Here is a 12,215-nt window from a genome sequence, read left to right on the forward strand (position 1 = left end):
TGGCATTTTATTTCTCAGTCGTACATCCGTGTCCCACGACTGTGTGATCAGCAGCAGTTACAGTGAGTGTCCAGCAGAGTGGCGCAGAGGAAGCGTGCTGGGCCCATAACCCAGAAGTCCGTGGATCGAAACCACGCTCTGCTACTCTATTTTCTTTTTCGCGTGGCATTTTATTTCTCAGTCGTACATCCGTGTCCCACGACTGTGTGATCAGCAGCAGTTACAGTGAGTGTCCAGCAGAGTGGCGCAGAGGAAGCGTGCTGGGCCCATAACCCAGAAGTCCATGGATCGAAACCACGCTCTGCTACTCTATTTTCTTTTTCGGGTGGCATTTTATTTCTCAGTCGTACATCCGTGTCCCACGACTGTGTGATCAGCAGCAGTTACAGTGAGTGTCCAGCAGAGTGGCGCAGAGGAAGCGTGCTGGGCCCATAACCCAGAGGTCCGTGGATCGAAACCACGCTCTGCTACTCTATTTTCTTTTTCGGGTGGCATTTTATTTCTCAGTCGTACATCCGTGTCCCACGACTGTGTGATCAGCAGCAGTTACAGTGAGTGTCCAGCAGAGTGGCGCAGAGGAAGCATGCTGGGCCCATAACCCAGAAGTCCGTGGATCGAAACCACGCTCTGCTACTCTATTTTCTTTTTCGCGTGGCATTTTATTTCTCAGTCGTACATCCGTGTCCCACGACTGTGTGATCAGCAGCAGTTACAGTGAGTGTCCAGCAGAGTGGCGCAGAGGAAGCGTGCTGGGCCCATAACCCAGAAGTCCATGGATCGAAACCACGCTCTGCTACTCTATTTTCTTTTTCGGGTGGCATTTTATTTCTCAGTCGTACATCCGTGTTCCACGACTGTGTGATCAGCAGCAGTTACAGTGAGTGTCCAGCAGAGTGGCGGAGGATTCCACTTCCGGGCACCGCTGTGAACGGTCGTGTAATCATGAGCTCGCACCGAGCGGTGATAGCGGCCGAAGCCAGCCGCGGAAACAGGAGCGAGGGAAACGAAGAACAGGACTATCAGATTATCTTGCCGACGCTGCCTACCGGACGGATTGTGTCAAACACAGTTTTCCTTCACGCTGACGTAAAGGGAAGACCATACCGGGTCGAAGACTTCAGGGACGCTCTGGCCCAGCATGGTGCGCTGCCCGAGGTTATTTCCTTGGGCGCTTACCAAATCAACCACGTCTGGGCAGTGACCTTCAAGAACGCCGACGCAACTAGGAAGATGCTGGCCGCTACCGAGATGGTGGTGAAGGGGCGTCGCTGCCTCGTGATTGACCCGCAGAACCAGGAAGTGAAGCTCAAGCTCCACTGGCTGTTGTACGGGGTGGCGGACGAAGACATTCGCTCGGCATTTTCAACCTATGGCAGTGTCAGCGAGGTGACCAGAGAGCGGTGGCGTGTTGCGGGTGTCAACGAGAAAACGTCGACGACGAGGACTGTGCTACTCAAGCTCAAGTCTGGGCTGAAGCTAGGCGACCTGCCCCACCAAATTCGCGTCGCCGGGGAGCTAGCTCTCGTCGTGGCACCCGGGCGGCCTATGCAGTGCCTTCGTTGTCACGGCGAAGGCCACGTCAGACGTGAGTGCAAGGTGCCGAGGTGTTCCCGGTGTAGACGTTTCGGCCACACTGACACTCACTGTGAGCGCTCGTACGCGAGCGCTGTGGGACCCGCTGGCACTGACCTGGCCACCGAGTACATCATGGACGCGGCGGAGGCGGCGGAAGCTGCCAAGGGGTCCGGGGACCTGGGGCCGGAGGAGGCAGCCGATGAGACAAAGGACGAGGCCATCGCGGCAGCAGGGGGCGGCGACAGTGGAGCCACGGGGAAGCCTGTTGATGCGGGAGACCTGTCGAAAGACGGCGTCACCCGAACGGACAACCACCTAACGGCAAGTCAGAACCCCGATGCCATGGAAGTGACCGAGACTACTGTAGCCAAGCGGGCCCACGTCGACGTTGCCGAGGGTGACGCAAATGACATCACAGCCCAGGCCGACGAGCCGCCGATGAAGGCGACGCCAGGGCGTCGTTCGACGACGCGGCTCAAGACAAATGTATCGGAGCGCAGAACGACAGGGGTGGCGGTATCGGCATCAACGCACCTATACGACCCGGGGCCCAAAGGCGTCCCCTAACGGAGCACTGGACGTGAGAGGTAAGCACCATGTCCCCGGTTTCTAGTATGAGAGTGGAAATGGAGCCTTGCGAGTCACTGAACCTTGCAACCCTAAACGTCCGAGGCCTTTCGGGTAAGCGACGGCAGAGCCAAGTATATCGCCTGTTGACTGACTTGGACGTGGATATACTAGCGGTTCAGGAGACGAAAGTGGAAGGGGAGGATGAGACCGGGGACATGGTGCGACGTTTCACGTCGCGGTATTTTGTATGTGTAAGCCATGCAGTTGGCCTCTCCGCTGGCTGCCTTTTGTTTGTCAAAAAACTGCCGAGCCTTGTTGTTAAACATGTCTTCTCCGGTTTATCGGGCAGGCTTGTGATTGCTGATGTGGCGTTTGCTGAAGTGCAGTGGCGATTTATCTGTTTGTATGCGCCGAACGACGCTAAAGAAAGAACTGTATTTTTCAGTAACGTACGGCCTTATCTATGCGCAGAAAAGCGGCTAGTCGTGTTAGGCGACTTTAACTGCGTCTTGTCATCGCGCGACAAGGCTAGCACCACTCCTTTTAGAGATGAAAGTACTGTACTGTTGTGTGATATAATAGATTATTTTGGATTAGTGGACGTGGGCGAATGCTTGGAAAGCGAACGTGATGTGAAATTCACACATTTTCAGGGTGTTAGACACGCCAGACTGGATAGGGTATATGTGACAACCGACTTGATTGGGAAATGCGAAGGGTACGCCGTAAAACCCGTATCCTTTTCGGACCACTGCTTGGTTGTGTGCAACCTAGGATTTAAAAAACGGACCAATCCCTTTAAGTGGGAGCTATGGAAGTTAAACGACAAGTTGCTCATGGACGGGGACTTTGTGGAAACAGTGAATAATAAAATACGGGAAATAGAGGGGGGTAAAATCTGCGAACAGTGGGAGGAGTGTAAACAGGACGTGAAACTGAGGGCCATAGAAAGGTCCACGGTCATTAAATATGAACAAAAAATTATTGAAAAAACACTAAGATCCAACCTAGAGAAACTAACACGCGAAGAGTGCAAAGCGCCTGGGGTGTTCAAAGAAGATATTGCAAAAATTAAACAAAAACTTGAAGTGCTGGACGACGAACGCTATCGGGGAGCTCTCGTGCGCGCGAGAGTAGACCAGTTAGCGTCCGGAGAAACGCCTACTAAGCGTGCGATGGGTTTAGAGCGGGCGAACGCGCGACGTAACGAGATAAGACAGATAGAGTTTGAGGGAAGGGTGACGGACGATAAGCATGAAATCGCGCGGGCTTTTTTTCACTACTTCAAAGGATTGTTTGCTTTTCGCATGGTTGATTTGGAGGCATTTAAAACCGAGTTCCTCGGCGCAATGCCGAGAATCGACGAAAACAGTAAAGAAAGGTTAGAGCAGCCCATAACACCTGCTGAAGTCGAAAGTGCCATCAACAACCTAAACCCAGGAAAGTCGCCAGGACCTGACGGGCTAAGCGCGGCTTTTTACAAGGCGTTTAAAGCCGAGCTTGCGCCACTCTTGGCAGCACTTTTTAACGAGGCTCTGGAACGCAAGGCTTTGCCCTTGTCATACGCACAGGCACACACGATACTAATACCTAAAACAGACAACACAGATAAGCTTAAACAGGTAACAGCATATCGCCCAATCACTTTGACGAATGTAGATTATAAGATTTTTATGAAGGTGTTAGCCCAGAGAATGCAAACAATCGTCACTCAAGTGGTAGGAACACATCAGACGTGTGGCATTAAAGGACGGACGATTTTCACCAACACGCATAAGGCAAGGTGTGTTCTAGAATGCTGTGACGCTGCCGAAGCTCGTGTGGCTATTCTCCAGCTCGACCTGGAGAAAGCTTTTGATTGTGTCTCCCATGAACTGTTGTTACTTATTTTGGACTATGTGAATGTAGGGACAGTCATTAAAGAGGGTGTGGCTCTGGCGTACCGGAAGTGCACCACGAGATTAATCGTTAACAAGACTCTGGGGGCCCCCATTAGCGTGGAACGGTCGGTACGCCAGGGCTGCCCTCTAAGCCCACTTTTATTTTGTCTGTATATTGAAACTCTGTGTTTAAAGATAATCGAAAACGAACACATTCGCGGGTTTCAGCTGTGTGAGGCGGAAGTGAAACTTCTCGCATACGCTGATGACATTGCTGTTTTTTGTACCACGAAGGAGAGTGTTAGAACTGCAGTTGACAGTGTGAAACGATTTGGGGTAATTACGGGCAGCGGGGTAAACTGGGGGAAGTGCCTGGGTTTCTGGCACGGGGACTGGCCATCAACACCGGACTATTTCGCCAACATCAGTTGGGAAACCAGCCCTGTTAAGTACCTTGGTACGCCGCTTGAATGCTACCAGGACAGCGAACCGTACTGGCGGGCCCAAACGCAGGAAATACGGGAAAAAGGGGAAAAGTGGAAAGGGGCCTTTCTATCAATGTTTGCGAAAGCGACCGTATGTAATTTATTTTTTGTTGCCAAGCTGTGGTATGTTATGCAAGTGTTACATTGCTCACGTGTGAATGTGCAAAGAATGCACCGAGCATTCGCGGTGTTTATATGGTCTTCCTCCTGGGAAAGGTGTAGCAGGGATAATCTGTTTCGGCGGGTCAAGGAGGGCGTCTTGGACTGACCCATCTATTTGTCCGCCAGTTAGTGAGCAGATTTCTCTTTTTGAGAGATACGAGCGACCCCTTCTTGCGGACAGTCTGCCAAGTGCGGCTGTCTCACGCGTTACCGGAAGTGGTTGTGTCAAGTGTGCATATTCAGGGGCGGATTCAGGGTTATTTTAAAGAGGTTGTAATGTCGGCAAGGTTCCTATCGACTCGTTTTTCTATGCAGTACTTGAGTACAGTGTCGCGGAAAAAATTGTACAAGGATGTGTGTGATAGTTTGTTCCCTGTTCCGCGCTATAGAGCGCTGTACAGTGCAGGGCCAGGGCAGGACGTACTCAAGAGAGTGAAAAGGATGCCTGTGCCGTCGGGGGTGAAGTCTTTTTTCTTCAAACTTCATTCAGGGACACTAACAGTGAAAACATGGTTAAAAGAAAAGGGATTAGAGACACCATGGGGTACAGACTGCACAATTTGCAAACAACCAGAGAACATAGAACACGTTTTCATACACTGTTGGATGGCGGTACACTCTTGGGATGTGATGCAACGAACACTACACAAAGAATTCCCACTTAATTCACATGGTATCCGGTATCTATGCACAGACAATGAAGAAGGGGTCCCCTACGACTTAGTGATGCTTTTGGGCCTCCATAGCATCTGGCGTGCGCGCATGGCCTGGCTCCATGGCGACGCGAATGCTCGACCGGCGCGGCAGTTACTGCGGGAAAGCGTTGCACAATTTGTTGAGGGGCAAAGAACGCTACAGCCAGCTCCTGAGTGGTTGGATTTAGTTGAAACACTAACTGCTATTAAGTAATGAACCAATGACAAAGCCAAGTCGGAGTCACGACTGGCAGCTTTTTGTGTGTGCCTGTTGTATGTGGTGTGTTGAATGACTTGCGTTATGTCGAAGACCGGCAATAAAGAAAAAAAAAAAAAAGCAGAGTGGCGCAGTGGAAGCGTGCTGGGCCCATAACCCAGAAGTCCGTGGATCGAAACCACGCTCTGCTACTCTATTTTCTTTTTCGCGTGGCATTTTATTTCTCAGTCGTACATCCGTGTCCCACGACTGTGTGATCAGCAGCAGTTACAGTGAGTGTCCAGCAGAGTGGCGCAGAGGAAGCGTGCTGGGCCCATAACCCAGAAGTCCGTGGATCGAAACCACGCTCTGCTACTCTATTTTCTTTTTCGCGTGGCATTTTATTTCTCAGTCGTGCATCCGTGTCCCACGACTGTGTGATCAGCAGTAGTTACAGTTAGTGTCCAGCAGAGTGGCGCAGAGGAAGCGTGCTGGGCCCATAACCCAGAGGTCCGTGGATCGAAACCACGCTCTGCTACTCTATTTTCTTTTTCGGGTGGCATTTTATTTCTCAGTCGTACATCCGTGTCCCACGACTGTGTGATCAGCAGCAGTTACAGTGAGTGTCCAGCAGAGTGGCGCAGTGGGGATTCCACTTCCGGCCACCGTGGCGGACGGGCGTGTGATGTCGAGCTCCCAAGTTGGAGCGGCCGTTGCGGCCTCGGGCCGCGGTAACAGGACAACGGATGCTGAAACCAGGGACTATCAGATAATTCTGCCTCAACTGCCAACAGGTCGGTTCGTTTTGAACACCGTATTTTTGCACGCCGATGTTAAAGCGAGACCTTATCGAGTAGAAGATTTCCGCGACACGCTCGCACGTTTGGAACTGCTCCCCGACGTGATAGCGTTGGGGGCGTTCCAAATGAATCACGTGTGGGCGGTGACATTCAAGGACGCCGAGAGTGCCAAGAAATTGGTAGCTTTACGCGACGTGAAAGGGAAGGACTTGCGCTGCATGGTCATCGACCCGGGTAACAAAGTGCTTCGGGTAAAGGTGCACTGGGTCCTTTACGGTGTTCCGGACGACCTTGTGCGTGCGGCTTTTGCCCCTTTTGGGGTGGTGACGGAAGTCGCAAGGGACCGCTGGCGGGTGTCCGGATGCAACGAGAAAGGCACGACGACGCGCCTTGTGTCGCTCAAGCTCAAGGCCGGCATGACCCCTGACGATGTGCCCCATCAGCTGCGCATCGCCGGTGACAACACCCTCGTCGTCGTCCCGGGACGCCTGCCGCTCTGCCTGCGCTGTCACCGTTCGGGCCACGTACGGCGGGAGTGCCGTGTGCCGCGCTGCACGCGTTGTCGGCGTTTCGGCCACGACGACAGCCAGTGCGTGCAAACGTATGCCAGCGTCGCCGGACCCGCGGGGGGTGACGACAAGTCGGAACACCTCATGGACGAAGCAGAAGCGGAAGAGGTTGCCGCTGGAGGGGGAGGGGACGTGCCAGCGCCGACACCTGCAGCCCCCGTTCAAGTTACCGGCAAGAATCCTGAAGTGCAACAAAACGAGGCGCAGAATCTTAACCAAGAAGTTCCAGCCTTCACGGAAGTCGCCAAAGAAAGCGGCTCCGAAGACAACCCGGGGGGCGGTGCTAAGGACGACGACGACGACATCGTCACAATGGACACCAGCAAAGAACCAGCCGGCAGCACCTGCGGTAAACGGGTCCGCGAGAGCAACGCCGGCCCGACCGATGAAGGCAACGCGACTCCCGACGAGCCGCCTCCGAAAGCACCGCCTGGGCGGCGTTCGACGCTTCGGCCCAAGCCCAACGTTCCACCAGACAGGAGGGCACCTGAGACGACGCCGGCAGCAACGCCGACGTAGCTGCTACAATGCTGTGGATAGGCACTGACGGATTGGACTTACGTGGGCACCCTTTCGGACTCTGAGGTATGCGCTTTAGAGACACAATTGCTTAAAAACACCCTACGGCTTAAAGTTGACTTTTCTTTTCTGTGCACCTGTGTTAGGATCAATCGGTCTGTTTGAACATTAGATGGAACACAAATTGAACAGAGCTTTGCGAATTGCCACGTTAAACGTACGTGGCTTGGCCGCAAAAAGGCGGCAGTATCAGGTGAACCGCCTTTTCTTGGAAAACGACCTTGACATCATTGCGGTCCAAGAAACCAAAATAGAAAGCGAAGACCAAACAGACCGAATGGTGGATCAATTTAAAGCACGTTATTATGTATGTGTCGCTCATGCCGTAGGCCGATCGGGGGGCTGTGCCTTATTCATTAGAAATTCAGTTGGGTTTGACGTGCAACCTATTTTCTCATGCGAAAGTGGCCGTCTGATAGTGTGCGACATTAACTTGTCTGCGACAAATTTTCGAATCATTTGTGTGTACGCGCCGAATATACAGCTGGAAAGAAAAGATTTCTTTCAACAATTCGAAAGATTTCTTGATACTGAAGGTTACGTCATACTGCTAGGCGATTTCAATTGTGTATGCAACGCAGACGATAGAGCGGCCAATCTGATGGTCCGTGACTCCAGTGCGCTATTGTTAAACACAATGGTCCACGAAAATAACTTGGAGGACATTGGCCGAACACTTACGGCGGGAATGGCAAGTCAGTACACACACTTCCAGAACGGTAGTCAAGCCAGACTGTATAGAATTTACGTTTCCACAGATCTTGTCCCCCATTGTAACAATTATCAGATAAAGCACGTTTGCTTTAGTGACCACAGCTTAGTGACACTAGTTATTGGAACGGAAAAAAGAAAGCCCAAGTTTAATTGGGAACTATGGAAGTTTAATGCTAAGTTATTACATGACGAGGTGTTATCGGATAGAGTAAAAAAGAAAATTAAACTACTGTTCAAAGAAAATGATGAGAACATAAACTTTTAAACAAGAAGTGAAAATGGACGCCCTAGAAAGGTCGGCAGTGTTACGGCAAAAAGACAAAGAGAAAGAAAATGAACTGCTTACTGAACTCCAGTTTCTCTTGAGCGCGCAGAATGCGCACTTGGAAAATAACGCTACCCAAGTGAAACAAGTAAAGGCCGAGTTAGAGCACATAGACGCTGAAAAATATAAAGGGGCCATAATAAGAGCCCGCGCAGAGAAGTTATGGCTTGGGGAACGACCAACAAAACGTGCTTTGTGTGACAAAAAAAATTCACAGCATATCGACGGGGTGAATGATGATGAGTGGGCGAAGCTCCTGAGGGGAAATCATCGGTAAAACCGTGACTCTTCAGTGAAAGTTCGCCCACTACATCTGTGTCCGAACGTAACGTCTAGAAAGTCTCGCTTAAACCGCGCGTCGGCACCTTGGGGCTGAGCTCGCCTGATGTGTTTTTCAGACGCCTCACGAGCTCTCACTGCATCGGGGTCTGCCTGCCGATACGCGCGCTTTCTCGCCGCTTCCCGCTCTCTGACGTTTTGGAGATCCTCTTCGCGCCGCAGCCGTGCCCCTTCGCGTACGGCAGGGTCCTCGCGCCGTTGCCGTGACGCTTGGGCCTCTCGTTGGGATCTTGGCGGCGGCGTCGCGCAGCCAGACGACACGCTTCGGCCTCCCGCTCTCGTACGGCAGGATCTTGGCGGCGGCGTCGCGCAGCTTCACGGAGCGCTTCTGCCTCGCGGGCTCGCACATCTGCAGCCTTATCCATCGGGCGACTCCGAGCGCGCGCCAACAGCGAACGGATTTTATTACAACGCTCCCCGCCATCTAGTAAACAATCCAAGAACTAAACTAGAGGTAGCCACGCCATCTAGTAAACAATCCAAGCGCATCTTTTCATCATATACAAGTACCGCCATCTAGTAAACAATCCAAGAACTAAACTAGAGGTAGCCACGCCATCTAGTAAACAATCCAAGAACTAAACTAGAGGTGGCTACATACATACGTCGAGGATGGACAGACCCACGCCCTAAGGAGCTTCGCCCCTAAAAGATACGCAACTCGAAACGAGATAAAAGCGGTTGAATACGATGGATGTATTGCGCGTGATAGTGAAACCATCCAGCGTGCTTTTTACGAGCATTATCGCGATCTGTTAGGGCGGAAGCGGGACTTTGAAGACAGTTTTCGGCATCATTTTCTGCAGCAAATGCCGAAGCTGGATTCTGAAATTAGAACAAAACTCGAAGAGCCGATAACTCTAGCTGAGATAGAACAAGCCATTGACGATTTGAGCCCTGATAAGACCCCTGGTCCAGACGGCATAGGGGCCTGTTTTTATAAAGCCTTTAGGGCGGAGTTGGCAATCATACTTTACCATGTTCTCGTGCAATCGTACGAGAGGAAGCAACTGCCACCATCCTTTTGTCAGTCCCACCTTGTGTTAATCCCGAAGTCTGATGATCCCGTCAAACTCTTATCGGTAAAGGGTTACAGGCCAATTAGTCTCACTAATGTGGACTATAAGGTCTATATGAAAGTATTGGCCAGAAGAGTACAGGGTATTATAACATCAATAGTGGGGCCCCACCAAACATGCGGAATAACGGGGCGCTCAATAATGACTAACATACACGTGGCCAGAAGCATTTTAGAATGTGTGGATGCTTTTGGAGGGCAAGTGGCTATTCTGCAGCTAGATTGGGAAAAAGCGTTCGATTGTGTCGCCCATGATATTCTTTTTGAAATACTTGAACATGTCAACATCGGTTCAGTTATACTAGAAGGTGTCAAAATGAGTTACTTCCAGAGCACAACAAGTGTCATCATTAACAAAACACTCACTGAACGGATTGCGATACGTTCCTCAATTAAGCAAGGCTGCCCACTGGCACCGCTGCTTTTCGCGATATACCTTGAGCCTTTCTGTTTAAGTGTCTTAAACAGCGATAATGTGTGCGGATACCGGCTGACTTCAAGTGAAGTTAAAATATTGGCCTACGCCGATGATGTTGCCGTCATACGTCAGGACAAAACAAGCATTACCGCTGCTGTACAAAAAGCAAAACTCTTTGGCAAATATACTGGAAGCATGGTAAACTGAGGAAAATGCCTCGGATTTTGGCATGGCGAATGGGAAGCCCCGGAACAAACATACGAAAACGTCTAGAGGACCATCACGCCCTCCAGGTACCTTGGTCTGCCACTAGATCACTACCGCGACACGGATACTTTCTGGGCAGAGCAAATCGAACTCGTCCGGGAAAAGACGATGAAGTGGGGCGGACGCGATTTATCGATGTTTGCCCGAGCAACGGTATGTAATATTTTTCTAGTTGCCAAGGTGTGGTATGTGCTACAGCTTCTTTTCATGACGCGGTCAAACATACAACGGTTGCACAGAGTGTTTGCAATTTTTGTTTGGGGCTCCACGTGGGAGCGCATGAGCCGTTCCAATTTGTTTCTTCCTGTTAAGTCGGGGGGTCTGGGACTTGTGCAATTATTTTTGAGACAAGTGGTGTCACGGTTTTTGTTTCTAAGAGACCAAGGTGACAGCTTCCTACGGACAATGATTCAGATAAGACTGCGAGAGGCACTACCTGATTTCATTGTTTCTACAAGCGCTGTACCAAGGACCAGCCTTCGAGGATTTCTGCGTGAAGTTGTGTGGTCGTATAAATTTCTAAAGGCGCGGTTTTCACTGGAGTATCTCAGCGGTGTAGCACGTAGAAACGGGTATATAGATGTCATTGAAATATCCTTACCTGTCCCCGTCTACAGACCCATAGGTATTAATACCAATGCAATGAATGTCTTAAAGCGAGTCAAAAAGATGCCGGTGAAGGCATCAGCCAAAAGTTTCTTTTTCCAGCTACACACTGGAACACTGCCCGTGAAACCATGGTTGCAGGAAAGAGGTATTTTTGTGCCTTGGGACGTAAACTGTGTTTTTTGCCACAGGCCAGAAACAGTTGAGCACATATTTCTGGATTGTTCAGATGCCGTTTTCCATTGGGACATCCTCCAGAGAACACTTAAAAAGGCATTACCAGTCACACCCTTTGGTATACGGTTCTTGCCTACCGATAATGAAGACGGTGTCCCTCTGGACATGTTCATGCTTCTGAGCCTACATAGCTTATGGAGGCCCCGTATGGATGTCAGGCATGCTAACCCAAACGGGCGGGCTGCTAAGGACTACTTCACTGAGAGTGTGACCTACATCCGAGATGTGTACAAACTCGAGGAGTCTATGCCAAACTGAATGCACTTATTGAATGACCTTGTGAAGAAGCAGAAGGAAGGTTCTGTTCCTTGAGCTCTCTTGTTTTTTCGCAAGTTTTCCTCTCTAAAAACTGCTTTCTCGACACGATATCTTCAAGGATGGGGGATAATGAACCCCCTCCTCCCCCCGACCCTGCACAGCGGTCGGCGTCGTCTCCGCTGCCGGGAGCCGACAACTTGGATTCCCCTGGCTGGCACGAATTCTCGGAAGGCTCCATGACTGAGGAAATGGACTCGGACAGCGAATTCACCGTCGTCACAGGGCGTCGTTTGAAGAGGAAACTCCGCCGCACCTCAACGACAAGTGAGGCGATGGCCGGAATGCCCACTGGTCCGAAGGTCTTCACGGTTGGTTATGTGCCCGTCAAGAAGACCGATAACCTAAATACGTTGAACCGTCAGAAACTGACAGAGTACTTTCGCCGGGTTGCGGTTAACCAGG

General features: G+C 51.0%; 2 protein-coding genes and 3 non-coding genes across 5 annotated transcripts; all 5 read left to right on the top strand.

Annotated features, from left to right (window-relative positions):
• Nucleotides 1–398: 398 nt before the first annotated feature.
• On the top strand, nucleotides 399–470 carry Trnam-cau (transfer RNA methionine (anticodon CAU)). The gene has a single exon. It is a non-coding gene; the product is annotated as a tRNA-Met (tRNA).
• Nucleotides 471–919: 449 nt separating this feature from the next.
• Nucleotides 920–2,682, top strand: LOC144150839 (uncharacterized). The gene has a single exon (XM_077682196.1). The coding sequence runs from the start codon at nucleotides 943–945 to the stop codon at nucleotides 2,140–2,142; it is 1,200 nt and encodes a 399-aa protein (XP_077538322.1). The 5' UTR covers nucleotides 920–942; the 3' UTR covers nucleotides 2,143–2,682.
• Nucleotides 2,683–5,703: 3,021 nt separating this feature from the next.
• Trnam-cau (transfer RNA methionine (anticodon CAU)) lies at nucleotides 5,704–5,775 on the top strand. Its single transcript has one exon. It is a non-coding gene; the product is annotated as a tRNA-Met (tRNA).
• A 254-nt stretch (nucleotides 5,776–6,029) lies between these two features.
• On the top strand, nucleotides 6,030–6,101 carry Trnam-cau (transfer RNA methionine (anticodon CAU)). Its single transcript has one exon. It is a non-coding gene; the product is annotated as a tRNA-Met (tRNA).
• A 147-nt stretch (nucleotides 6,102–6,248) lies between these two features.
• On the top strand, nucleotides 6,249–8,385 carry LOC144150838 (uncharacterized). The gene has a single exon (XM_077682195.1). It carries the CDS (start codon nucleotides 6,249–6,251, stop codon nucleotides 7,449–7,451), a length of 1,203 nt encoding a protein of 400 aa, XP_077538321.1. The 3' UTR covers nucleotides 7,452–8,385.
• The last annotated feature ends 3,830 nt before the right edge of the window (nucleotides 8,386–12,215 follow it).

The sequence above is a fragment of the Haemaphysalis longicornis genome, unplaced genomic scaffold (assembly GCF_048455015.1).
Source record: "Haemaphysalis longicornis isolate Haplotype H1 unplaced genomic scaffold, Haemaphysalis longicornis Haplotype H1 scaffold_80, whole genome shotgun sequence".
In the NCBI taxonomy this organism is placed as follows: domain Eukaryota; kingdom Metazoa; phylum Arthropoda; class Arachnida; order Ixodida; family Ixodidae; genus Haemaphysalis; species Haemaphysalis longicornis.